This window comes from Dendrobates tinctorius, unplaced genomic scaffold (genome assembly GCF_039654945.1).
Source record: "Dendrobates tinctorius isolate UK_male_01 unplaced genomic scaffold, ASM3965494v1 ptg000104l, whole genome shotgun sequence".
In the NCBI taxonomy this organism is placed as follows: Eukaryota; Metazoa; Chordata; class Amphibia; order Anura; family Dendrobatidae; genus Dendrobates; species Dendrobates tinctorius.
This window is the reverse complement of record NW_027361772.1, coordinates 3,003,992-3,029,108: the sequence shown is the minus strand read 5'-3', so window position 1 is coordinate 3,029,108 and position 25,117 is coordinate 3,003,992. Positions and strand designations below refer to the sequence as shown.

At 45.6% G+C, this 25,117-nt stretch overlaps 1 protein-coding gene across 3 annotated transcripts in view; it reads left to right on the top strand.

Annotated features, from left to right (window-relative positions):
* The first annotated feature begins 8,861 nt into the window (after nucleotides 1-8,861).
* Nucleotides 8,862-25,117, top strand: part of R3HCC1 (R3H domain and coiled-coil containing 1) — a 37,410-nt gene continuing 21,154 nt past the window's right edge. For all 3 annotated transcript variants that reach the window (XM_073588600.1, XM_073588599.1, XM_073588598.1), the window contains exons 1-5: nucleotides 8,862-9,008; nucleotides 12,388-12,532; nucleotides 14,744-14,881; nucleotides 19,249-20,509; nucleotides 21,108-21,280. In XM_073588600.1, the coding sequence (XP_073444701.1) occupies nucleotides 12,405-12,532; nucleotides 14,744-14,881; nucleotides 19,249-20,509; nucleotides 21,108-21,280 (1,700 nt within the window). In that variant the 5' untranslated portion in view covers nucleotides 8,862-9,008; nucleotides 12,388-12,404. The remainder of the gene's footprint in view (nucleotides 9,009-12,387; nucleotides 12,533-14,743; nucleotides 14,882-19,248; nucleotides 20,510-21,107; nucleotides 21,281-25,117) is intronic.

Genomic DNA, 25,117 nt, shown 5'->3' with positions numbered 1-25,117 from the left:
TGACTGGATAAGTTAATCCTACCCAAATTATTGGTTCTATAGTATCTGTTGTTCCTCCAACCAGTATATCCTTTACGTTTGAACTGCTTATTTCCCCCATTTAACTGTTTACCTCTCTGCGTGGAGTATCCCTGTGTTAAGTAAAATTGTTAACCCTTGCTCTGTCTCTTGTCCGTCACTGCATCCCGCAACCTGCTCACATATCAAGCTCTTAGTCGGGGGATAGGGAAATGTCCAGGGTGGGGTATAGAAGTCTATGACATATCAGGCTCTTAGTCGGGGGATAGGGACATGTCTAGGGTGGGGTATAGAGGTCCATGACAAATCAGGCTCCTCTCAGTCTGGGGATAGGGACATGTCCAGGGTGGGGTACAGAAGCCCATGACATATCAGTCTCCTCTTATTCTGTGGCAGGCACTGACATATTTCGCTGCAATGGCGGCTGCACTTTCCTCTTCCCCCAGTAGTATTGGCAGTTTCTCTTCCTCCTCTATGGAGGTGAAGTCTGGGAGGAGATCAGACAGTCTCTTGAAGTGAGTGTCCCTCACAGCAGAGTATTTGGGGCACCTCAGCAGGAAGCGGGCCTCATCCTCCACGGCCTCCTGGGGGCACTGGTGGCTGAGTCTGCTCTCTCGGGGCTTGTAGTTGTGTCGGTGCTGCCCGGATTTGATGAGTAGGCTGTGGGCGCTCCGTCTGTACCGGCTCAGGATCTGTTGCTCTTTGGGTTTTTTTTTTAGTTTTTCTAGATATGGGGCCAGTTTGTACTCCCTCTGTAGGTTCTGGTATATCGTCAGTTTCTGGGATTTGTTTATGTCGTTCCTCCAGATGCTAAGATATTCCTCTTTGACTTAGTGTACCATCTTCTGGACTTTGCCTTTTGTCAGGTCATGTAGATTGATGGCTTGGTCAGGCTGGCTTTGGGTACTTCCTGGGGCTTCCTGGTGTAGGAAGGCTTTGTGATGGTAGGAGCTGGAACTACTACTCTGTAGATGAGCCATTAATGACAGTGCCTTCTTCTGGATTGTGAGGTGTAGTGGGAATCTGTCCAGCTCTGCTTGGCAGGCCCTGTTTTATGTGCTCCGATGGACTTGGAGAAGATGCTTGCAAAACTCTTGGTGTAATATATCAGTCGGCCTAGCGTCCCACTTTGACCAGTTTGGGTATTAGACTGGGCCCCAGACCTCACTGCCGTACAGAAGGATTGGGACAATGATGGAGTCAAAGAATTCTAGCCAGACTGGTGCCTTGAGATGGTACAGACGTCTTCTGCTGGCATAGAAGGCTTTGGATGCCTTGTATTCAGTAACTATATTGTTTGTTTGAAGCTCCCTGACTGGCTGAGTTCTAGGCCCAGGTAGGTGTACTTGTTGGTTTCTGTAAGTGGACAGTTGTCTATCGTAAAAGTAGGATGGCCAGTAGGTTTCTGCTTTCTTTTCTGAAACACCATATTAGTTTTCTTCTGGTTGATTAGCAGTGCCCATGTGCTTCTGAAGGTTTCTAGGATTTTCAGATGATCTTGGAGGCCTTTCTCGGTTGGTGATAACAGCACGAGGTTATCAGCATACAGCAGAATTTTCACCTGGGTGTCGTCCTGGTGCTGGGGAGGACAGCTTATTGATGTAGATGTTAAAGCGCATTGGACTGAGGCTGCAGCCCTGTCTAACTCCTCGGCTCTGTTGGAAATAGGCTGTCCTCCTTCCGTTTTTAGGGGTGGCATGGAGGCACACTCAAGACAGTCTTAAAACAATGTTCACGTTATTCAATCATATGCACAGTCATAAAACATTCTGAAAAGGGTAAAAAAAATTTCTAAAGGGTAATTTTTTTTCCATATATTATAGGGACTGCAAAGTGCTGATTGGTGAATTGGTGGAGGTCCAGGTGTAAGAGACCGTACATGTGTCAAACACATAGTGTCCCTATAGAACTCGTACATCAGTACGTGTACACACTTCGGCAGAAGCTTCTCATTTCAGAGAGGTGTTTTGCGTAATCATTGGAGAGCTCAGGAACCAAACCCTCACTGGCTACTGCAACAAACACTGGATCCAATATGATAAAATGAAGAAGTATATAATGTATAGAAAAGCATGCGAGAGTATAGTGCTTTTGTGAGCATACTAGGTGAGTATTAACGGGACCATTAAAACAAAAACATCTCACCAGCTGAGGTTGTGCAGCCAGGGCACAACTCCAAAAACAATTGCGGAGTACAGCCGACCTGGTTGCTGAAGAAAAGTCTTCCAGGGAGAGTTTCAACAGAAGGTAGTAAGATGGAGAAAATCTGTGTGCTCCCAAACTCAAAAAATAGATAATTCACCAGAATTCACAATAATAAAAATGTATTAAAAACACAACGCGTGTTGGCTGTACCCAGCCTTCCTCAGGTGTCGTCTATTGGAGAGTGAGGGATATGGTCACTATATGGTCACCACATGGCAGTAATTTCGGTGTTCGTCTTGTATAGAAATTTGTTTTCAGTAACAGCACGGTCATCTGCTGACATTCCCCTATACCCACAATTAGGGTGCGCCACCATAGCTGTAATCAGGGTTACCTGATATGGGGCCTACTATTTTGCTTGTTGCTCTCCTCTAGAGAGCAACAAGCGAAACATGCGTCGGGGTGTGGGCATCCCTATGGTCCTTGGGTAATTTATATACTACTTTATTGCACTCATACTCAATAAGATAAAAAATACACTGTTTATAGATATATCACTAAATACAAAATAAGGGAATCAGCGACATCCAAAAACCACATATAGATCAAGGTCATAAGTGTAGATGATAATATACAGGCAACGAATAATATTTATTCAGCTTCCTTTCAATTATCTCTCAAATGTAATAATATCAGGCGTCTCCCATAAAGTGCATAGTACATACAAGAAAGTAACAGAGAATTATATCATGTTACAATCGTCAGGAAAAAGTTCAAAGACCGCCAGAGCTGGAGACTATAAGCCAGTATATATAAAGAGCATGAGGTAGTAAAAAAAGAAGATAGCCGAATTTATAAACATTAGCCTAAAAAATCAAAGTACCGACCTGTCTAATAAGTGGACAGCACTGGCGGTCTTTGAACTTTTTCCTGACGATTGTAACATGATATAATTCTCTGTTACTTTCTTGTATGCGCTATGCACTTTATGGGAGACGCCTGATATTATTACATTTGAGAGATAATTGAAAGGAAGCTGAATAAATATTATTCTTTGCCTGTATATTGTCATCTACACTTATGACCTTGATCTATATGTGGTTTTTGGATGTCGCTGATTCCCTTATTTTGTATTTAGTGATATATCTATATACAGTGTATTTTTAATCTTATTGAGTATTAATAAAAAATGTTATACATTTTTTACTGCTCTTGATTCCATTTATTTTTTGGTTTGTCTATAATCTATGATGGATGAGCTTTATTATTAAGTTAAAAAAAAAGTTGTAGTCAGCTTACCCGTCTGCAAAGCAATCCCCAAGCCTGCCTACGCCCAGCACGGACTGTGGTGAGCATCCACATGAATTAGGAGCAAGAGGAAGAAAAAAAAAGTGATCCAGCTGGAGACGGAGGCGGCTGCAATTTACAAAGCTTTATTGGACAACTTAAAAATATGTTGGTTCTTTAAAAATTTCTTATAGCAAAACACCAAGCACACCAGTGAGGAGGATCAACGCGTTTCAACTAAAAAATAGTCTTAGTCATGGTTTAGACAGGGGGGTTCAGAATCACAGGTACTGGTTCAGATAGGATGGGGACCTGACAAAGAACTAGAAGGCTTGAAGACAAACTAGAAACAAAAAAAGGGGAAAAGCCAAATTGGACATAATGTCACACAAAACCCCCAAAATAGGCGTAACAAAATTGTTGGCACCTTTCCAAAATTGTGGGTAAACAATTTTGTTTCAAGTATGTGATGCTCATTCAAACTCCCCGTGTGGCAAGTAACAGTTGTGGGCAATATGAAAATCACACCTCACACCATATAAAAAGGGGAGAAGTTGACTCAATCTTTGAATTGTGTGTCTGTATGTGTCACACTAAGCATGGAAAACAGAAAGTGGAAAAGAGAACTCTCTGAGGGCTAGAGAACCAAAATTGTTGAACAATATCAACAATCTCATGGTTACAAGTCCATCTCCAAAGATCTTGATATTCCTTTGTCCACGGTGCACAACAAACGGTAACCAAGAAGTTCACAACCCAAGGCACTGTAGCTAATTTCCCTGGATGTGGACAGCAGAGAAAAATTGATGAAAGATTGCAAAGCAGGATAGTCCAGATGGTGGATAAGAAGCCCCAATCAAGTTCCAAATAAATCCAAGCTGTCATGCAGGCTCAGGGTGCATCAGTGTCAGCGTGATGTATCATCCACATTTGAATGAAATTAAATGCTATGGCAGGAGACCCAGGAGGACCTCCCTGCTGACACAGACATAAAAAAGCTAGACTACAGTTTGACAAAATGTACGTGAGTAAGCCAAAATCATTCTGGAAAGCATCTTGTGGACAGATGAGACCAAGATAGAGTTTTTTGGTAAACCGTGTCATTCTACTGTTTACAGGAAATGGAATGGGGCTTACAAAGAAAAGTACACAGTTCCTACAGTGAAATATGGTGGAGGTTCAACGATGTTTTGGGGCTGTTTTGCTGCCTCTGGCACCGGGTGCCTTGACTGTTTGCAAGACATCATGAAATCTGAAGATTACCAAAGGATATTGGGCCTCAATATAGTGCCCAGTATCAAAAAGCTGGGTTTGCATCCTAGGTCAGGTCTTCCAGCATGACAATGACCCCAAACATACTTTAAGAAGCACCCAGAAATAGACGAAAAACAAAGTGAGGAAGAGTTTTGAAGTGGTCAGCAATGAGTTTTGATCCACATCCCATTGAAAACCTGTGGAGAGATCTCAAAAAAGTTGTTGGGAGGAGCAATCACACATTAGCAGTTCCCATTGAACACCATATCACATACATATCACATATCATTGTTTTAGCCAAAAGATTTTTTTAAGCCACCACCACTACAAGGTAGACTCTTTTGGCCGGGCTCTACACTACTCTAACCTATTAAAAATGTGTTAAAATACCCAATACTATTTTTACACAGCAACTCTGTATATAGTGTATAGTGTACAGGTAATACAGTGATCACCAATGACATTATACACAGGAGCTCTGTGTATAGTCGGTGTACAGGTAATACAGTGATCACCAGTGACATTATACACAGGAGCTCTGAATATAGTATACAGTGTATAGTGCCAGGAGTTGGTTTTCTCCTGTCAGATAACTGCTCCTTCACCCCAATCCCACTGCCAACCTTTGTTACCCTCCCTTCCTTTGAGGTACACTCTGTACACATCTATTCCCCCTCCAACCGGCTGTCATTTACCATCCCCCCAGGGCCAGCCACCACCTTCTTTGACCACTTCACCACCTGGCTACTTCATTTCCTCTCCGCTGACATCTCTACTATCATCATGGGTGACTTCAACATCCCCATTGACACTTCCCTCTCAGCTGCCACTAAACTTCTATCTCTCACTTCCTCCTTCGGCCTCAATCAATAGCCTTCTGCAGCCACCCACAAAGATGGCCACACACTGGACCTCATCTTCACCCGCCTCTGCTCCCTATCTAACCTCTCTAACTCACCTCTTCTTTTTCCTGACCACAACCTACTTACATGCTCTTCCCTCTCCACTCTTTGTCCACAATCCCCACTCCACAAACTCACACACCCTCGCAGAAATCTTAAACACCTCGATCTACACTCACTGTCTGAATCCCTCCTCCCTCTTACAGACATAAGTTCCCTACACAATGTGGATGCTGCTGCCGCTCTATATAACACCCCAATAGCTGTAGCTCTGGAATCAGTTGCCCCTCTCACACATACCAAAGCTCGCAAAACCAACAGACAGCCCTGGCACACCAGCCTGACCAAAGAACTGAGGCGAGCTTCCAGAGTTGCTGAGCGGAGATGGAAAAGATCCCACTCCAATGAGCACTTCACCGCATTCAAACAGTCCTTCACTACTTTCAAGGCCACACTCGCCACAGCAAAACAAACCTACTCTCACATCCTCCCTGTCTCACAACCCTAAACAGCTATTCAGCACTTTCAACTCTCTCCTCCGTTCCCCAGCATGTCCTCCCTCTCCACTCATCTCAGCGGAAGACTTTACCTCATTCTTTCAAGCAGAAGATTGATAACATCAGAGACAGTTTTGGTCGACAACCCCCAGAGCCCTTTCTCCTAAGTGCTCAGTCCTCCTCTTCCTCCAAAACCAACTTCTCCACCATTACAGAAGATCGACTCTCCACTCAACTCTCAAGATCACATCTTACCACCTTTACACTTGACCCAATCCCATCCCACTTCATCCCAAACTTCACCACAGTCTTCATCCCAACCCTAACCCATCTCTTCTACCTATCACTAACAACTGGTGTTTTCCCCTCAAGGTTTAAACATGCCTCAATCACACCTATCCTCAAAAACCCCTCTCTTATTCCATCCTCTGTATCTAGCTATCACCCCATGTCACTTCTCCCCTATGCCTCAAAACTACTGGAGCCTGTCCTCCTACCTCTCATCTTGCTACCTGTTCGACCTCTTACAATCTGGCTTTCGGATGCATCACTCTACTGAAACTGCCCTAACTAAAGTCACCAATGACCTACTAGCTGCCAAAGCCAAGTGACACTACTCTGTCCTCCTCCTGGACCTGTCCTCTGCCTTTGACACCATGGACCGTTCCCTATTACTACAGACCCTCTCATCTCTTGGCATCACAGACTTAGCCCTATCTTTGATCTCATCATACCTAACAGACTGGACATTCAGCGTTTCCCACTCGCTCACCACCTCCGCACCTTGTCCCCTATCTGTCAGAGTCCTGCAAGGTTCAGTCCTAAGGCCAGTGTCGAACTGGGATGCCAAGGGCCCACCAGTAACCATGACTTTGGGGACCCACTTGCATACAAATATTACACTTACACTACCCTCACTCACAAATTTACCTATATCTCTATATAATAATAAACTGGGTAGTTTGATTAATGAATGATGAGATGTTGTCTTTTTCTATACAGAATCAGTTGAATTATGCCTAGTACTTCTCATACAGTGGTGTTGGGGGCCCAGATCTGCGCAGGTGCCCACCGGGGATACCCCTGTTACCCTATGGGATAGTCCGAGCCTGCCTAGGACCCCTGCTCTTCTCCATTTACACCCTGGGCCTTGGACAGCTCATAGAATCTCACGGCTTCCAGTACCACCTCTTTGCTAATGATACACAGATCTACATCTCTGGACCAGATATCACCACTCTACTAACCAGAATCCCACAATGTCTGTCCGCTATTTCATCCTTCTTCTCCGCTAGATTTCTAAAACTTAATATGGACAAAACAGAATTCATCATCTTTCCCCCCATCTCACTCGACTCCCCCAACGGACCTATCCATTAATGTAAATAGCTGCTCACTCTCCCCAGTCCCACAAGCTCGCTGCATCGGAGTAATACTTGACTCTGATCTCTCCTTCAAACCACATATCCAAGCCCTTTCCACTTCCTGCCGATTTCAACTCAGAAATATTTCCCGGATCTGTAAATTCCTCAACCAACATTCTGCAAAAACCCTAGTACATGCCCTCATCATCTCCCGCCTTGACTACTGCAACTTCCTGCTCTGTGTCCTCCCCTCTAATCTATTGTAAACGCTGCTGCTCAACTAATCCACTTATCCGACCTCTATTCCCCGGCCTGTCCCCCCTGTCAATCCCTGCACTGGCTCCCCAAAGCCAGTGAGGGCAGAGCCAAGTACTGCAGTGCGCAGGCGACGGGAAAGGTCAGAGAGGCCCAGTGTCTGTGCACTGCAGTACCTCAACAGGGCAGATCAGTACGCCTGCGCAGGAGCCACGACAAAAAGCAAGGAAGATGATGACATTGCAAGAAGATGGGAGGCGCCAGACCCGGACCTGCGACACCCATCAGACCGGACTGCCCGCGGGTGAGTATAATATAACGTGTTTTTCTTATCTTTCAGGTTAGATCGGGGGGCTTACCTACAGCATTTTAGAATGCTGTAGATACGCCCCAAAAGGCAGTGGCCGCAGCTCATAGCTCAAAAATGAGGTTCCCTTTAAAGCGAATCTGTCTCCTATTTTTCCGAGTATCTGCTGCCGGCACCGCCATCAGGGGCTTATCTACAGCATTCTGTAATGCTGTAGATAAGCCCCCGATATAACCTGAAAGAGAAGAAAAATGAGTTATATTATACTCACCCAGGGGCGGTCCGGGTCCATTTTTGGTCCGATGGGTGTCGTGGTCCGGCGCCTCCCATCTTCTAGCGGTGACGTCCTCCTCTTTACTTCCCGTTGTGGCTCCGGTGCAGGCGTATTTTATCTGCCCTGTTGAAGGCAGAGCAGAATACTGCAGTGCGCAGGTGCTGGACCTTTCTGATCTCTCCCGGCGCCTGCGCACTGCAATATTCTGCTCTGCCCTAAACAGGGCAGATAAAATACGCCTGCACCGAAGCCACAACGGGAAGAGGAGGACGTCACCGCTAGAAGATGGGAGGTGCCGGATCGGACCGCGACACCAATCGGACCAAGACCGGACCCGGACTGCCCCTGGGTGAGTATAATCTAACTCCTTTTTCTTCTCTTTCTGGTTACATCGGGGGCTTATCTACAGCATTACAGGATGCTGTAGATAAGCCCCCTGATGGTGGTGGCCACAGCTTATATATGAAAAAATAGTTGATTCCCTTTAAAAAAAAGTATTCCCCCTTTATGTTTATTTCACCAACCACTAGGTGGCGCTGTGACCACGCCAATAAATATAAGAGGCGCCACCAGAGGTCGCTGTGCAAGAGCAAGGACAAGTCAGTCAGAGACGCTGAATTACAGGAGACCCTTCTGTGCCGTAACAAGGTCTCCGGGGAAAGAGACAGTACCAGCGCCAGAGACTGACAGCCCGCTGGCTCCTGTGTAAGACACGTACCGCCTGGGGACGCAGCGGCTTAGCGTAGAACTAGCTGCTCGATTGAAGGCCCCAGCCATCCCCCGCCGCCCAGTGCACGCCGGGAAGTGTAGTTTCCTCCCAGCTGTAGCGCTTCTGGTGACCTTTTATATCGTGTCTCTTTTTCTGGCTCTTCTGCCACTCCCTAAGACGTGTCCTAAGCAAGGGGAGAAACTTAGCCAGACAGTAACAGTTACCCTGGCTTAGTTTCCATAGCTGCCAATCAGAGTTCAGCTCTTATATCTCAGTTACCTTTAGGAAAATGAAAGCTGCGATTTGATTGGTTGTTGTGGGCACCTGCTCCAGTTTTAAGATACTTTTCCCAAAGAAAATGAATGATTCCATGTGCTGCCCTGCTGCTCCATAATCTGGGGCTGTCTGTGTCCTCAGTAGCCCGAATCTGTGTTCGTGGCCCGGGGCCGTGTGTGTGCGCTCTCGGTGGGCTGGGGCCGTGTACGTGCGCCCTCGGTGGGCCGGGGCCGTGTACGTGCGCCCTCGGTGGGCCGGGGCCGTATACGTGCGCCCTCGGGGGGCCGGGGCCGTGTACGTGCGCCCTCGGGGGGCCGGGGCCGTGTACGTGCGCCCTCGGTGGGTTGGGGCCGTGTACGTGCGCCGTGGGTTGGGGCCGTGTACGTGCGCCCTCGGGGGGCCGTGTACGTGCGCCCTCGGGGGGCCGTGTACGTGCGCCCTCGGGGGGCCGGGGCTGTTTGTGTGTCCCAGGTTTGGGATTTTCTCTTTATTGGAGTCTATCCATGTGAATTGTACCTTTTTGCATGCTACTCTGTGGCTGTTTTTTGTTTGTTTTTTTCCCAAAAAACTGCTTTCAGTGTGAGAAAATTCTACTTGAGGCCTAAAAACTGCAGTCTTTGGGATAGATTTTTTTTTTACGGCCTTCTTTGTGTGGTAAAATTGACCTGGAAATGCAATACCAAATCTATGTATTGGGGATTTTTTATTTTTTTTTAAATTGCCAAAAAGTTAAACAAGAAAAGCTTTATTTTTTTTTTTTTTTGCTTTTTAATTTTTCTAGTATGCTTTTGCTAACCTAATGATATGTTTACACCACTTCCCAACTCAAAATAAAAAAAAGTAAAAAATAAGAACCATTTTTAAATTAATGTAAGTGCACCTCCCTAGGAGACTAAGGGTGTGTGCACATGCTGCGGAATGGTCTGGATTTTTCCGCGCGTATTTAGTAAAATCCACAGGTCAGAAGACCTGCGGTTTATCACCTCTATAATGGAGGAGATGGTAAACTGAAGCGGAATCCGCAGAAAGAATTGACGTGTCAATTCTTTCTGCGGACTTGAAACCGTGGAAAATTCTGCACTGCGGTTTCCATTCATTTTAATGGTACTGCACAACGCAGCTGATTCTACTGCGATTTCACAGGACCAAATCCACAGCATAATCCGCTGCGTGTGCACACACCCTAAACACTGCAGTCGTTTCTTCGCTTGTACTAGGTGTTGTGATCACACTGTATTGCAGTATATAGTGACACTTGATGTTCTCCTACAGCCGGGCTTCATAGACTAATACTGATGGCAGAAATGGGGGACCTTCAGTAGCTCCTGACTATCATGGCAGCCCATCGACACCCTGTGATTGCGTCACTGGGGAGGATGATGATGATGATGATGGTGCCGGTGCCAAAATGCATGAGAACTAACAACCCAACTGTTCAAATGCAGCTGTCAGTGATTGATGGCAGCACCTAAATGATTAAACGGCAGTAATTAGATTGGTCTCTAGTCCCTGCTGTAAGGCCAGGTTCACACATTTAGTATCTGCTCACTATTTTACCTCAGTATTTGTAAGCCAAAATCAGGAAAGGAACAGTCAGAGGAATAGTATAATAAATACAGAGGTGGTGACGTGTTTGTATCACCCTCTCCTGGTTTTAGCTTACAGATACTGAGGTAAAATACTGACCGTGTGAATGAGGCCTTTGAGAGAGGCTGGCTGTATAGCACAGCTGGCATCTGCTCTGTATGGAGTTGGCTATTCCTGAGCCTATTCCATCCTCCTGATATCGGTATTAGTACAAAGGGTGCACAAAGGGATTCACTTTTTTGCACAAAAAAAATAATTCCTAAAAGGAAGATGTGTAAACTTCAGCCAAAAGGGCGTAACTGGTTTCCGAACTGGCCATTTTTCTGCTATTTTAGACTAAGTACACTCTACTATTATTTGAACTGCATAAATTGTCCTTTTTATTTATCATGCATGAGGCCTAATTTATTTGTGTCCTGTTTGGATTATTTATTTTTTTTTCTTTGATCTTGATGTGTGTGGGGGGGGGGGAAATGTCACGCAATACCTGCTATAATGATATTTCAAAATTGGGAACATAAAGTGTCACTAAAATGTTTTAATCCTGTTCCCCTTCCCATTACACTAATTTTCCTATATTTTTTTTTTTTTTTCTTTTGTTATTATCTTATCCCACATAAGATGGGGTGAGGGGCATTTCCACATGTAAATACATTTATTATTAACTGGTATATCAACCCCAGTTAGGCCACGCTCAGTCGCGTGTGGTTTTTTTGTTTTTTCTATTACCTCAGTCGTGTTTAGATTCTTTACCTCAGTCGTGTGGATTGTTTTATTTTTTACCTCAGTCCTGTGTAGATTTTTTTAACCTGTCGTGTGTGTGTTTTTTTTTTTTTGTTTTTTTTTTTTTTTTTTTCCTCAGTCGTTTTTCTCCAATAATTTTATTAATTTACAAGTAAATACAGGAAAAGGAAAGGGGTACGCTTTAATCAAGGGCATGAAGAATGAAGTGAGAGGGGGGAATGAAAGGTTACGTACTCTGGTGTTCGAGGAAAGCCTTAGCCATAATTTTGGTGTTTTTTTTTTTTTCTTTTTTGTCGTAAGAGTTGCTGCATGATGACAAAATGTGAACCTGAAATCCCTGTGCGGACCCATTGATTTTGGACCTGTACCAGTGTGACTCGTGTTATATGCATGGTTATTTTTCTATGATAATGCCCCCTCCTAGTGTCGGACTGGGGTGCAAAGGGCCCATCAGTAGTATTGGCGCTGGGGGCCACTGTTCAGTTAAATGCAAATATTACAGCCTGATTCATTCACCTCTGCTTCTATACTGACCTATGACATGAATGATGAGATGCCGCGTCTGTGCATAGTGAACCATGAGTGCTGCTTATATAGACGGGTGGGGGCCATCAGGGAATTCACCTCATCCCTGGCGGGCCATTGTGTCCCCTCCACATCCATGATGCACATTGCTGGCTTTCTCCTGTATAACTCCTTAGCGCTGCCCAGCTCGTAGTCTGAGGAGGATTATGCAATCCATGTCCATGTGTTTCGGTCTTTCCTCAGATTTTTCTCCTCTTGTGATGTTGACCACTGTCTACCTGGATCCATTGTTCGTTGACGAGCTGCAGCTTATTGGGGAGGAACATGAATTCTACACACTTGTATGTGCAGAACTAGACCACTTCTCCCAACAGGGAAACCAGAAGGCGTGAGTATTACCATTTTATTTGTTATGCTTTGCTTATATCTGCCATCTTAATTTTTTTTTTTTTTTTTTCTCTTTGCATGGGTTTCTTTCATGTTGTCTAGTTTCTGCCCACACTCAAAACACTGGGAGAAGCGTACAAGCTCCTTTTGGAGTAGTGTAGTTATGCCATTTGCTGTCAGGGGTGACAAGAAATTGGGTCATTTGGTCCTAGATGGTGGAGCGTCATAAGACAATGAGGGGGGGGGGATTATATCACTGGAGACTTGTATTATAAGCTTCTCCCTAGATTTAGTGTAACTGTAGGCAGTCCAGGAGACAAAAATCAGTCGTATGCGTGGCCCTGTAATTTACACATTTTCCGTTCCGCGTTTTCTCTACATGAGATCGTACTCCAATATATACTTGTAGCAGCAGCAGCAGATAAGCGGCTCGTGAATATCACCTTTAGGCTATGTGCACACGCTGCGGTTTTTGCTGCGGTTCCGGTGCGGTTTTGGCCCTGCAGAACTGCAGCAGTTCCGCAGACATGGTACTTCACCATGTTAGCCTATGGGTTTTCAAAACCGCAGTGCTCACGCTGCGGTTTTTTTCCGCGCGGTTTTGCTGCGGTTTTTTTTCCGCAGCATGTCAATTATTTCTGCGGATTCTGCTGCGGTTTCACACCTTTAACATAGTAGAGGTGTGAAACCGCAGGGCCAAAACGCAGCAAAACCGCAGGTCACTTTACCTGCGGTTTTACCTGCGTTTCCGCGGGAAAAAACCCGCAGGTGAATCCGCAGCGTGTGCACATACCCTTAGATACAGTAATGGCCCCAAAATGTCCAGATAAAGACACACCCATCAGGCAGTATACACATAGGCCCACTTCTAGGCACGTGGTGGCCATTATAACTCATAAGGACAGAAATGTTCAAGCGCAGTCAGAGGAGAGCTGTTCCTCCTCGCACAAGAGTGGGTGCACAGCGCCCGTGTCCACCCCGTACAGGGAGGGCGGTGCAGTCGCACTGCAGCGTAACAGGATGCCGGCTATAGAAGGATAGCCGGTGTCTACTGAGCATGTGCCACCTGTCTTGAGTGAATTCCAGTACCTAGCCATGGCAGCCAGGTCTGAAAAAAAGCCTCTGACATGCAGGTATTCAGGGGGAGATAGCCGTAGCAGTGAGCAATTTTAGAAATTGATTGCATTTACCATGTTTGTTTTTTTTTTTTTTTTTAGGCTTTTTAGTTACTGCACTTATGTTGTGGAAATGGCCTTTACCCTCAGATCCCATAAAGATGCATCAGTCGTGGTGCGCGATGGATTATAGGGGTGTTAATAAACTCGCTTAATGATGCAAGTGTTGGATATTCTCTATAATGACGACACTGATAATGGAGCTCATGCCTTGTGTTGTACAGTGCAGACTCCGATATGCAGTATTCTGTACAGAGTAGATTCCCAGTCACAAGGTATATTTGTAGTGTTCAATCTCCCCCTGGTGACAACATTTAGTTACTACTGGCTGTAACCTGCAGAGACCTAATGACAAAGCTGTACTTTACTCCCATTCCCAACAAATGTCCTGGTGCACCATGTCAGGTCCCCTCTTTGATGCGGGCTCAGGAGCAGGGGCCGTATCGTTGCCGGCAGGGGCTGCATCTTCTCCCTCTAACAGCAACAGGTGAAACTAATTGTTGTCCGCTGCTGTTAACCTCTTAAGTCATTCTGTCAATGTAACAGCGGCATTTAATGAATGTGAACCGGGGAGGCCCCTGCATCGTGATCTAGTGAGCCAATGGTTTGCAATTGCAGCCATGGGTTTGTTGAAGACATCAGCCCCTAGGCAACGCAATCACAGGGTACTGATGGGTTATCTTGGCATCCGTGGGCTTCGTGAAAGCCTTCCGGTCACGACTATCTTGGTCCTCCAGTGAAGCCCAGCCTGTGCCCACTGGCTAAGAAGCAAAATGCCTTTTCCTCTCTAGCCATGTGTTTATTCTTCAGCAGTGTAGGATAAGTCACTTATTGGAACTATGATGGTAACACGATCATGTGCTGCGCTGTCATTATAATACTGGTAAATCTGTCATGAAGTATTAATGAGGATTTTAGGTGCAGGCCCCATGGTGTGTATTGGATTTGATGTGAGCATCATATCTCTTCCTGATTATTTTGGGTTAATATTCCACATTATTAATGTCTGTCCATTTTGTTTTGTTTTCTTCTTGCAGCGTCCTGTTGTTCCCGCCGGTCTCCAGCCGCCTCCGATTTCTGATCCACCGGCTCACAGAGCCTTATAGTACACTAGCTAGCTTTTCAGTAGGCGAGGGGTGGCAGCGACGCACTGTCATCTGTCATGCCAGTATCAGGTGAGAAGTCGTAAACATTTTTTTCTAGGGCCAACTTTTGTCTCACTGTGTTTAAAAAAAAAAAAAAAAAAAAAAAAAAAAATTGTGAATATTACATGTTATTTTTAAATAATGGGGCGCTCTTGTCTTCAGGTCCCATAGGTGCGGGTCCTAACAATAAGTATGCCATTAGTAGAAATATTGGTCCTGTTGATATGCCATAGAGGTCTAAAATGAGAATACCCTTTCTAAAAGTCATCAGATTCTACCAGTATTCATGATAATTGTTGGTAGTGTTTCGTTTCACTTGATTGAGTTTGAAAAGTTAAGCAGTCTCCTCTTTCTTTCATCAGTGGTGGTCTTTGTCCCTGTATCTGGCCACATGCACTTTTTTTTTTTTTGCATAGACACCGTGGTCGTTTCCTTAGGGAAGATCACACAAAAAATGCATGTATTACAACCATAAAAATCCTCCCAACTGAAGGTTCGCCTTGATCTGCTTCATCTGGATTAAACTTGAGATGCTTTCAAATTTATTTATTTTTTTTTTTTTTTTCCCTATTCTTCTTAAACAATGGACTTGCTTGTATATCCTGCATTGGGTGAATGGAGCGGACCAAGAAACCTGCCTCTAAGGCCAGGGTTACACATGTGAGAAACACGGCCGAGTCTCGCATGTTAATACCCGGCACTGCCGCCGGCACTCAGGAGCGGAGCGTGTGGCTGCATAGCAATACATGCAACCGCACGCCCTGCTTCTGAGTCCTGGCGACAGTGCCGGGTATTAACATGAGAATTGCTCCGGTTTAACCGTTTAGATAAAGTTCTCAATCTCAACAGTGACATGAAAATGGATTTAAAGTTCAGGTCCCATCGCCCTCCCTCCACCTGTGACACAATTGCAGGATGCCAGTGCATCACCACTGTAGACTAGGGGGGGGGGGGTGTCCTGAAGATCCTCCTTCCCGTGGCTGGGCTACATAAGAGACTATGAATTTCACTATATACTGCAGTACTCACTGAAACCTGGATTCAGGATTCTGACACTCTCTCCTGCTGCCATTTCCTACGGTGGCTTAAAATTCTCACTTCCCGAGACCGACAAACAGACATGGTGGTGGAGTCGGCATACTCCTGTCCCCACAATGCACTTTCCAGGGCATCCCCCCCCCAGATCCATCACTCTTATTCCCTTCTTTTGAGGTCCACACCATCAGGCTCTTCCGTCCCCTCTCCCTCAGAGTAGCGGTCATTTACCGGCCCTCAGGCTCACCCACCCACTTCCTTGACCACTTTTCAGCCTGGCTGCCGCACTTCATGTCCTCAGAACTTCCAACCCTTATCCTGGGAGACTTCAACATCCCCATTAACAGCCCTACTTCCACATCTGCATCCCAGCTTCTATCACTAACCACCTCTCTAGGCCTCTCACAGCTTTCAACCTCTGAGACACACAAGGGCAGTAACACCCTTGATCTGGTCTTCGGCCGGCTCTGTTCAATCTCCCATCTAAATAACTCACCGCTTCCACTTTCTGGCCACAACATTCTCTACTTCACGCTCACTCCTACCTACCACACAGTCAGCAATCTACAAGCCATTAACCCTCAGACACATTCAGACTCCCTACACTCATCACTGTCCCCAATCTCCTCTCTTTCCTGTCCTAATCTGGCTGTTCATCACTACAATGACACTCTTAGAAGCACCCTTGACCAAGAAGCTCCCCTCGCCCTCAGAATCTCCAAGCACAGAGTAAAACAGCCCTGGCTCACATTGCAAACTCAACTTCTCCAGCGATGCTCTAGGAGTGCTGAATACCTATGGAGAGAAACCCGCACACCAGAAGACTTCATCCACTTCAAATTTATGTTAAGAACCTATAACGCTGCCCTTCACCTCGCCAAACAGACCTACTTCACCACTCTGATCTCCTCACTAGCCAACAACCCCAAGGAACTTTTTGACACTTTTCACTCCCTCCTCAGGCCAAAAGCACAAGCCCCTATCACAGACATTTGTGCTGGTGACCTGGTCTCCCACTTTACAGAAAAAAATAGATAATATCCGTCAGGAAATCTGCTCCCAACCACCAAGTGCTGTGACTCCCATCCCTTTCTGCATCTCCCCTGGCTCACTTTCCACATTTGATCCCATCACAGAAGAAGTCTCCAGACTCCTTGCTTCTTCTCGTCCGACTACATGCACTACTGACCCCATTCCCTCACATCTCCAGTCTCTCTCCAGTCGTCACAACCCACCTAACTACAATCTTTAATCTCTCACTCTCCTTGGGCTTTTTCCCATCCTTCTTCAAACATGCCATCGTTACTCCATTACTAAAGAAACCCGCTCTCGACCCATCCTGCACAAACAACTACAGACCAGTCTCCAATCTCCCCTTCATCTCTAAACTTTTGGAGCGCCTAGTTTATTCCCGCCTTACCCGTTACCTGTCCACTCACTCCCTTCTAGACCCTTCACAGTCCGGCTTCCGCCCCCTACATTCGACTGAAACTGCACTCAAAGTGACCAATGACCACCTGACAGCAAAACGTAACGGTGTCCACTCTCTGCTTATTCTTCTTGACCTATTTGCAGCTTTTGATACTGTTGACCACCATCTCCTACTCTCTAGGCTCCAGTCACTAGGCATTAAGGACACTGCTCTCTCCTGGTTCTCTTCCTATCTCTGACTGCTCCTTCAGTATTTTGTTCTCTGGCTCCATGTCATCTCCTCTTCCTCTTGCTGTCAGGGTACCTCAGGGCTCAGTCCTTGGTCCCCTTCTCTTCTCTCTACACAGCCCCAATTGGACAGAGCATCAGCAGATTTGGCTTTCAGTACCATCTTTATGCTGATGACACACAACTATATACGTCTTCCCCCGACCTTACCCCCTCTGTACTACAGAACGCCAGTGACTGTCTGTCCGCAGTCTCCAATATAATGTCCACTCTCTATCTGAAACTCAACCTCTCCAAAACTGAACTTCTTCTGCTCCCGCCATCTACTAACCTCCCTAAATCTGACATTTCCCTCTCCGTGGGTGGCACTATAATAACACCCCGGCAGCAGGCGTGCTGTCTGGGCATTGTTTGACCCCAAGCTCTCCTTCACATCCCATATACAATCTCTTGCCGCTTACACCTAAAGAACATCTCTAGAATCCGCCCTTTTATCACCATGGAAACAACAAAAACCCTCACTGTAGCATTGATCCACTCCCGCCTGGATTACTGCAATGCTCTATTAATTGGCCTCCCTGTCACTTGACTATCCCCGCTCCAGTCCATACTTAATGCAGCAGCCAGGGTTTTCCATCTGGCTAATCGGTACTCGGACGTGTCCGCTCTTCGTCAGTTATTACACTGGCTGTCCATTCATTGTAGGATCCAATTCAAAGTACTTGTTCTCACCCACAAAGCTCTCCACGGTGCGGCACCCCCCTACATCTCCTCCCTCATTTGTCTATCAGCCTAGCCGATCGCTACGCTCTGCAAACTACTTTCGACTAACCTCTGCACTGATCCGTACCTCCCACTCCCAACTCCAAGACTTCTCCCGTGCTGCTCCTATCCTCTGGAATGCTCTACCCCAAGAAATTAGGACTAACCACAATTTGCATAGTTTTAGGCGCTCCCTCAAAACACATTTGTTCAGAGCGGCTTATCACGTTCACTAATCAGTCATTCTATGTGTATGTGTAGCCCATTCACTATCTCCATCCATCCTTCACTCCCTCAAGATGGCTGGACCTTCATTGTAAATACACACCTGTACTTTGTATCTCCCTCACCTCATTGTAGATTGTAAGCTCTCATGAGCAGGGTCGTCTTATTTCGTCTTATTTTGCTTTAATTATTGTATTGTTAACGTTGTTACTTATGACTTGTGTTTTGAAACTGTTAAACTGTAAAGCGCTGGGGAATATGTTGGCGCTATATAAATTATAATTATTTATTATTATTACTGGAGCATTGCGGTATATAGTATAAGCAGTCAAACGATGGCAGGCTGCAGTCCCTTAGGAAACCTAAAAATGTTTTTCTTTCCAATCCAAAAAAGAAAATAAGCACTTTTTGTGTTGCCATGTCAGTAAAAAAAAAAAAAAAAAAGTCCCAAGTATCGAAACATAAAATGAATTATAATAAACTTCACAAAGGAAAAGAAAATCAAAACTCGAGAACTACACTAGCTTTCCCCCTGGAAAAATGCAATTAAAAAGTGATCAAAGCTTTATGTACAAAAATGTTCCAATAACAGTTCAGAAGGCAAAATACAATCCCTCACATGGGTTCATCATGGAGGAAGTACAATGTGTTAAACATTGGTAAAATTGGCACAGCACTATTTATATAAGTTGTGTGTATGTATATTATTGCTGCAGGATATCTAAAGAGAATGGAGAATCCAGGACCAGATCTCGAGATGAAAATCGTGACCGATTTTGGAGTTCAGCCTCACCCAGCAAAAAATGGGAGTCTGGCCGGGGAAAGCAAAACTGGTGGAAGCGCAAGGACAAGAGGCCAAACAGAGAACCTTATGCAGCCGGAGGAAAGCATGGGGCAAGAGGCAAAGGGGAGCATTGGAGGGGTCATGTAAAGGACAAAGGGCAGATGAGGGCACCAGAAGATGGGAAGTATGGGCACAATGTAGATGGCGAGCTGCTGCAGAGCAAAAATGTGTCAGGGGTAGAGAAGGAAAGCTGTGAATTGCTAGTGGGGCAAGAGGAGGTGCAGTGTGAGACGGAGAGCCAAGAGGTGCAGGAGACGATAGCTGGAAAGCTGGAGGACAGTGGTAGTGAAGGATATAACTTGTTAATATGCCACAAACTTCATGAAAATAATGGCAAGGCTAGAAGACCTGGTCAGGTAGCGGCAGCAGACCCTGCAGGAGGACCAAGTGACCAGGATATGAGACAAGATTATGTGGCTGAGGAACAGGCTGGGGGGTTGTCGGTCAGATCTGTAGATGACCAAGTGGTATCTGATTTGAGAGGCATTGAGAGATCACAGAAGGCAGAGCTAAGTTCAATAACTAAGGATTTACATGAGATGAAAGTGGTGGAACAGGAGGATAAGGTGGTCAAGGCAGAGGGACATAATGACAACTGGAGAAAGGTGGCTAAAGAGGAGGCTGAGATGCCAGTGGAGACTAGGGAGGAGGCATTCATAACACTAGTGGGTCAGGAGCAGCCAGAGCTAGCAGTGATGGTTCAGGAGGAGACAGAAATGAGAGCAGTGACTAATGACGATAAATGGAGCCTTATCACAGCTCATAAGAAGGCAGAGCAGTCAGGTGAGACTCAGGAGAAAGTGGGGATGTCAGCAGAGACTAAGGAGGAGGCAACAATGCCTGCACTGCCTAAAGAGCGGGCAGAGATGATAGAGATGGTTCAGGATGAGAAAGAGATGAATGTGGAGGTACACGAGGAGGCCAATATTGGGATGGAACCTCAAGAGGAGGCTGAGTATGAAGCGATGCCCCACCTAGTCGAGGCAGATTATGAACTTCAGTCCAGGAGTAACTGTGAATCAGAAACACACTGCTGTATAGATGAGGAGGCCGCAGAGAAGAGTTTTCAAGAAAGCAAGCCAACAGTACAAGATGATGAAGAACAGAAGATGATGGAGCAGCTCCTGGTGGAGGTGAGCAGTGACCACATTACCTGTTATTGTGAGGGACAATGTAATCAGTGTATTAGGCAGCACACACTAGTGATCACTGACACCCATGGAGCCCCTAGACATAGTGTCAGGAGTATAATCAAAGGTAAAGTCTCCTCCAGATGTGAGGTTGTTTTCCTAGATAATGTGCACCCCCAACTACGTACATCTGACTGCTTAATTACATGAGCGGCACACGGCCTTTTTAGACGTTAGTCCTTATTCACATGACTGAATATCACGTTCTGTTACTGTCACAATTCTCGGCCCAATTGCAAGTCCCCTGATGTGACCACCTCATAGATGATGCTGATGGTTCAGGAGGTCGGCTGTTGGTTCAGCTATACTAAAGTTATTTATGGAGTAGGGTTTATATTTCAAGCATAATAAAAAAAAAAAAAATGCTGTCAATCCTGCTAGGGATTATTTTCGGAGAAACAGTGGAGAATAGCATTTTTAAAAAAATCAAGTTACCGTATTTACACTTTCCATACAGAAATATAAGAACGCTGCAGATTTTCAATCTATGGTACTTTCCTTTTTGCTTTTTTTTTTTTTTTTTTTTTTTTTCCTTCACTAGATACAGGCTAACGTTTGTGCCAAGGACGTCCACATACAGCCTCTTCAGGGAGATTTTTCAGAATTTTCTGAAGTTCAAGTGGATCGTGGGAAATATGGACACATTATTGAAGTGTATGGTTTCTCCCCTGAGCTAAGTGCCGGGGATCTCATGGAGACTTTTAAGGAATACAGGTAATGTTGTTGTTGTTGTTCAGGATTTTTCTTGATAATATGGATAGATTTCTTTAGCAACCAGTAGCGTAAAACTATGGCAATGTTGTACCCTGTTGGAAGATGAGGGGGCAGGAGAAATGGGAGCAGGTATCCTGAAATAAATAAATCAAAACAAATTGACAGGTTTTGCTTATTTGGGGTTCTATCACTCTCACACACACTTTAACACTTTTGACCATGTCCATCCAAGTAGTGATGACCATATTAGACTGTGTGGGGGAACACCCCTTTGACAAGAGGAGTAGTAGTAGTAACACCCACTTGCCAATACAACATTACAGTTGTAGCAAGTCGATTTGCAGGACCCAGTTCATCAGCTGTGTCAATCTGTGTCTGCTGACTGGGAGTCCAGAGAACCGACTCTTACCTGATGGCATCCTGGCTCCTTGTATGATTAGCCGGTCTGACACGACGTCACATGTTGGTCACACTGCAATGATGACATGGCGCCAGGCCAGCTAATCAAGAGGAGGTTGAAGGTGGCCCTCGGTACTCCCAGTCAGTTGCCACAGGTTACTGACATGGCTGATGAATCGGGTCTTGTGAATTAATTTAAGCTGATGTGAATCAATATATTTCCTGGGAAGAACAGCACTACATAAAGTGCTAAGAAAAGATGATTCTTAATGGTTTCAAGGGTAATGGAAGCATTTACTGAAAGAAACCTTTTCCCTTTTCCCCATAAAAGCATCTCCTGAGCTGGGATCTGCCCATCAAGGGCAGGAAACCTACTTAATAAAAGGGTGGTACCTCTCCACAACATCAGTTGGGATTTCCTGTCCTTGAGGGGGGACCTTAAGCTAAGCATCAGGACTGGAAGCAAAGAGAAGAGAGACTCGCCCAGGTTTGGCTGGTTGCTGGGGGAATGCTTTCCTGAAGCACTGGCTGGTCCTGGAAGCACTACCGCCGGTCCAAGATATTGGTGCAGGCGTAGACCTTCTTTTTTCCAATATCTGCTGGCTGCCCCATTGTTCTGGGCTTTGCAAATGCAGGGTGCTCTGGATTGGCGTGCCTTCATGTGGAGCGTGGCTGAGGCACTGGTCACCCAGGCCTGAGCATGCGCAGGGCGCGCCGATGGCTAGTGGAATTCAAATCTGAGCGCCTTGACGGAGATCGCATCAGAAAACGCATAAGCGGTCACAAAGATCAGGATCTGTGCATGTGCAGGGTGCACCTGATTGGGCGCACGGAGGTCGAGCGCGCTGGAGATGTCTGATCCGGAAATATGAAGTGGCACTACCGTTAGGGGTCCAGAGGAGGTGCTGGAGGAGTAGCTGAGGTCTGACTGCCAGAGAGAGGGTTTGCTTTGGCTCACCTTTCTTTGGTAATGAGTATCAACAGCAGCAGCGACGGCGATTACACGGCAGCTGCAGTAGTGGCAATAAAATCCCTAAAATAGATGTTGCCCAATCGTCCAGAAAATCTACTCCCTTTGAGAATGTGGGCGTTCTAAAGGACCCCTGAATAGGAAGGTGGGTGGATATTTGAAAGCGGAACTGGGAGTCCTCGGCGGGTGCATTAAAGCCAGCGTTTCTGCAACTTGTATCGCCAAATCTGTGATCTTGTTGCAGCAACTAAGGGATCAAATTAAAGATTATGTCTCTAGAGAAAAGATTATGGCTAATGTCCCGATAAAGTAAGGAGCAGCTGCTTTTCTTGCAGATTCCTTAGCAGACATGAGGCTGGTGGCCAGGTCAGCTGGCCTCTCAAATGCTGCCCAAAGAGCACTATGGCTTAAAAGCTGGCCGCGAGACATTCAGTCCAAAACAAAGCTGTGTTCAATCCCATACGATGGGGAATTTCTCTTTGGACAAACTCAATTTGGATGATGGCTTGGACAAGGCGGGGGATAAAGAGAGTATTTTTTCCCACCATGTCTATCCCAGAATATAGGAGGTCCTTTCAGAAGAGGAGATGGTCGGGGAAGACCTCCTAGAGATCAAGGGAAGTGGAAGGATAAAAGACCAAAAAATAAAGGTTTCATGTTTGGAGGCCACACTTCAGGGCCAAGAAAATATTCCCAGTGATGTGTTTCCCCAGGTAGGAGGCAGACTTTCCCTCTGCCTGCCTGCCTGGGAGAAAATTTCATCCAGTGCCTGGATCCTTGGGATAGTGGAAGCAGGCTTAAGACTGGAATTCAGGAGTGGTCTTTTGCCAACCTCCAGAGTACCATAGTTCAGAAGTTCTTGTGAGGAACAGTTATCACTGAAGCGGAGGTTGTGAGCTTGGTGCAGAAGCAGGTCCTCACAGAACTGCCAGAGGAAGTAAAAGGCAGGAAATTTTATTCCCTCTTTTTGATCAAGAAACAAGGTGCCCTTGAGAACTACAGTTAATCTGAAAGGGTTATACAAATTCCTGGTGTACAGACCCTTGGAGGTGGAGTATAAAATCTGCTTTAACCCCTTCACCCCGAAGCCTCTTTTCACCTTCCTGACCAGGCCAATTTTTAAAATTCTGACCACTGTCACTCTGAGGTAATAACTCTAGAGCACTTCGACGGATCCCACTGATTCTTAAACTGTTTTATCATGACATATTGTACTTTGTTAGTGGTAAAATTTCTTTGAAAAGACTTGCGTTTATTTGTTTAAAAAAATGGAAATTTTGTTGGAAATTTTGAAAATTTCACAATCTTCAAACTTAATTTTTATGCCCTTAAATCGGTCATGTCGCACAAAATAGTTAATTAACTTTGTTAGGAAGCTATAACGGTTAAAAGTTGACCAGCGATTTCTCATTTTTCCAACAAAACTTACAAAACCAATTTTTTTTTTTTTTTTTTTACACTCGCAAGAGTAAAGGCCCTGTCACACTAAGCGATATCGCTATAACATCACTGGTTTTTGTGACGTTATAGCGATATCGCGATGTCTGATACTTCCGACTGCTCCCCCGCTGGTTATTGCTGATCGCGCGAGAACGTCCTGGACCATTTCTCGTCGGCAGCTTCCTGCGGCGCTTCCTGCTTTCGTGACGAGCGACGCGTGGACGCGGGCAGGAGGACGTCAGGATCGCCTCGTCTGACAGGTAAGTAGCAACCGCCGACTGCTGCTATGACGTTGGTGAGATCTGCCTGTGTGGCAGCTCACTAGCAACCACTTAGCGATGCACCAGCGAACCTAACCGCATCATATCGCTGGTCGGGATCGCTGGTGCATCGCTAATTGTGACACTACCTTAACAGTAGAAAATGGACCATACATTTTGTTGTGCAATTTCTCCTGAGCATGCCGATGCCCAATATGTGGAGGAATACTGCTGTTTGGGTGCACGTCAGGGCTCGGAAGGGAAGGCGCGCCATTTGACTTTTTGAATGTAAAATATGCTGGAATAATTAGCGGTTGCCATGTAGCGTTTGGAGAGCCCTTGATGTGCCTAAACAGTGGAATACTCCCAGAAGTGACTCCATTTTGGAAGCTATACCCCTTATGGAACTTATCTAGATGTGTTTTGAGCACCTTGAACCCACAGGTGCTTCACAGAAGGTTATAGTGTAGAGCCGTGAAAAAAAATCAATTTTTCCAAAATCTTTTTCAGCTCCATATTTTGCATTTTCATAATGGTAACAGGTGAAATTGCTCCATACAATTTGTTGTGCAATTTCTCCTGAGTACACCGATACCCCATATGTGGGGGAATACTGCTGTTTGGGTACATGGCAGGGCTTGGAAGGGAAGGAGCGCCATTTGACTTTTTGAATGTAAAATTTAATGGAATAATTAGCGGATGTCATGGAGTGTTTGTAGAGACCCTGATGTGCCTAAACATTGGAAACCCCCCCCCCCCTCTAGTGAC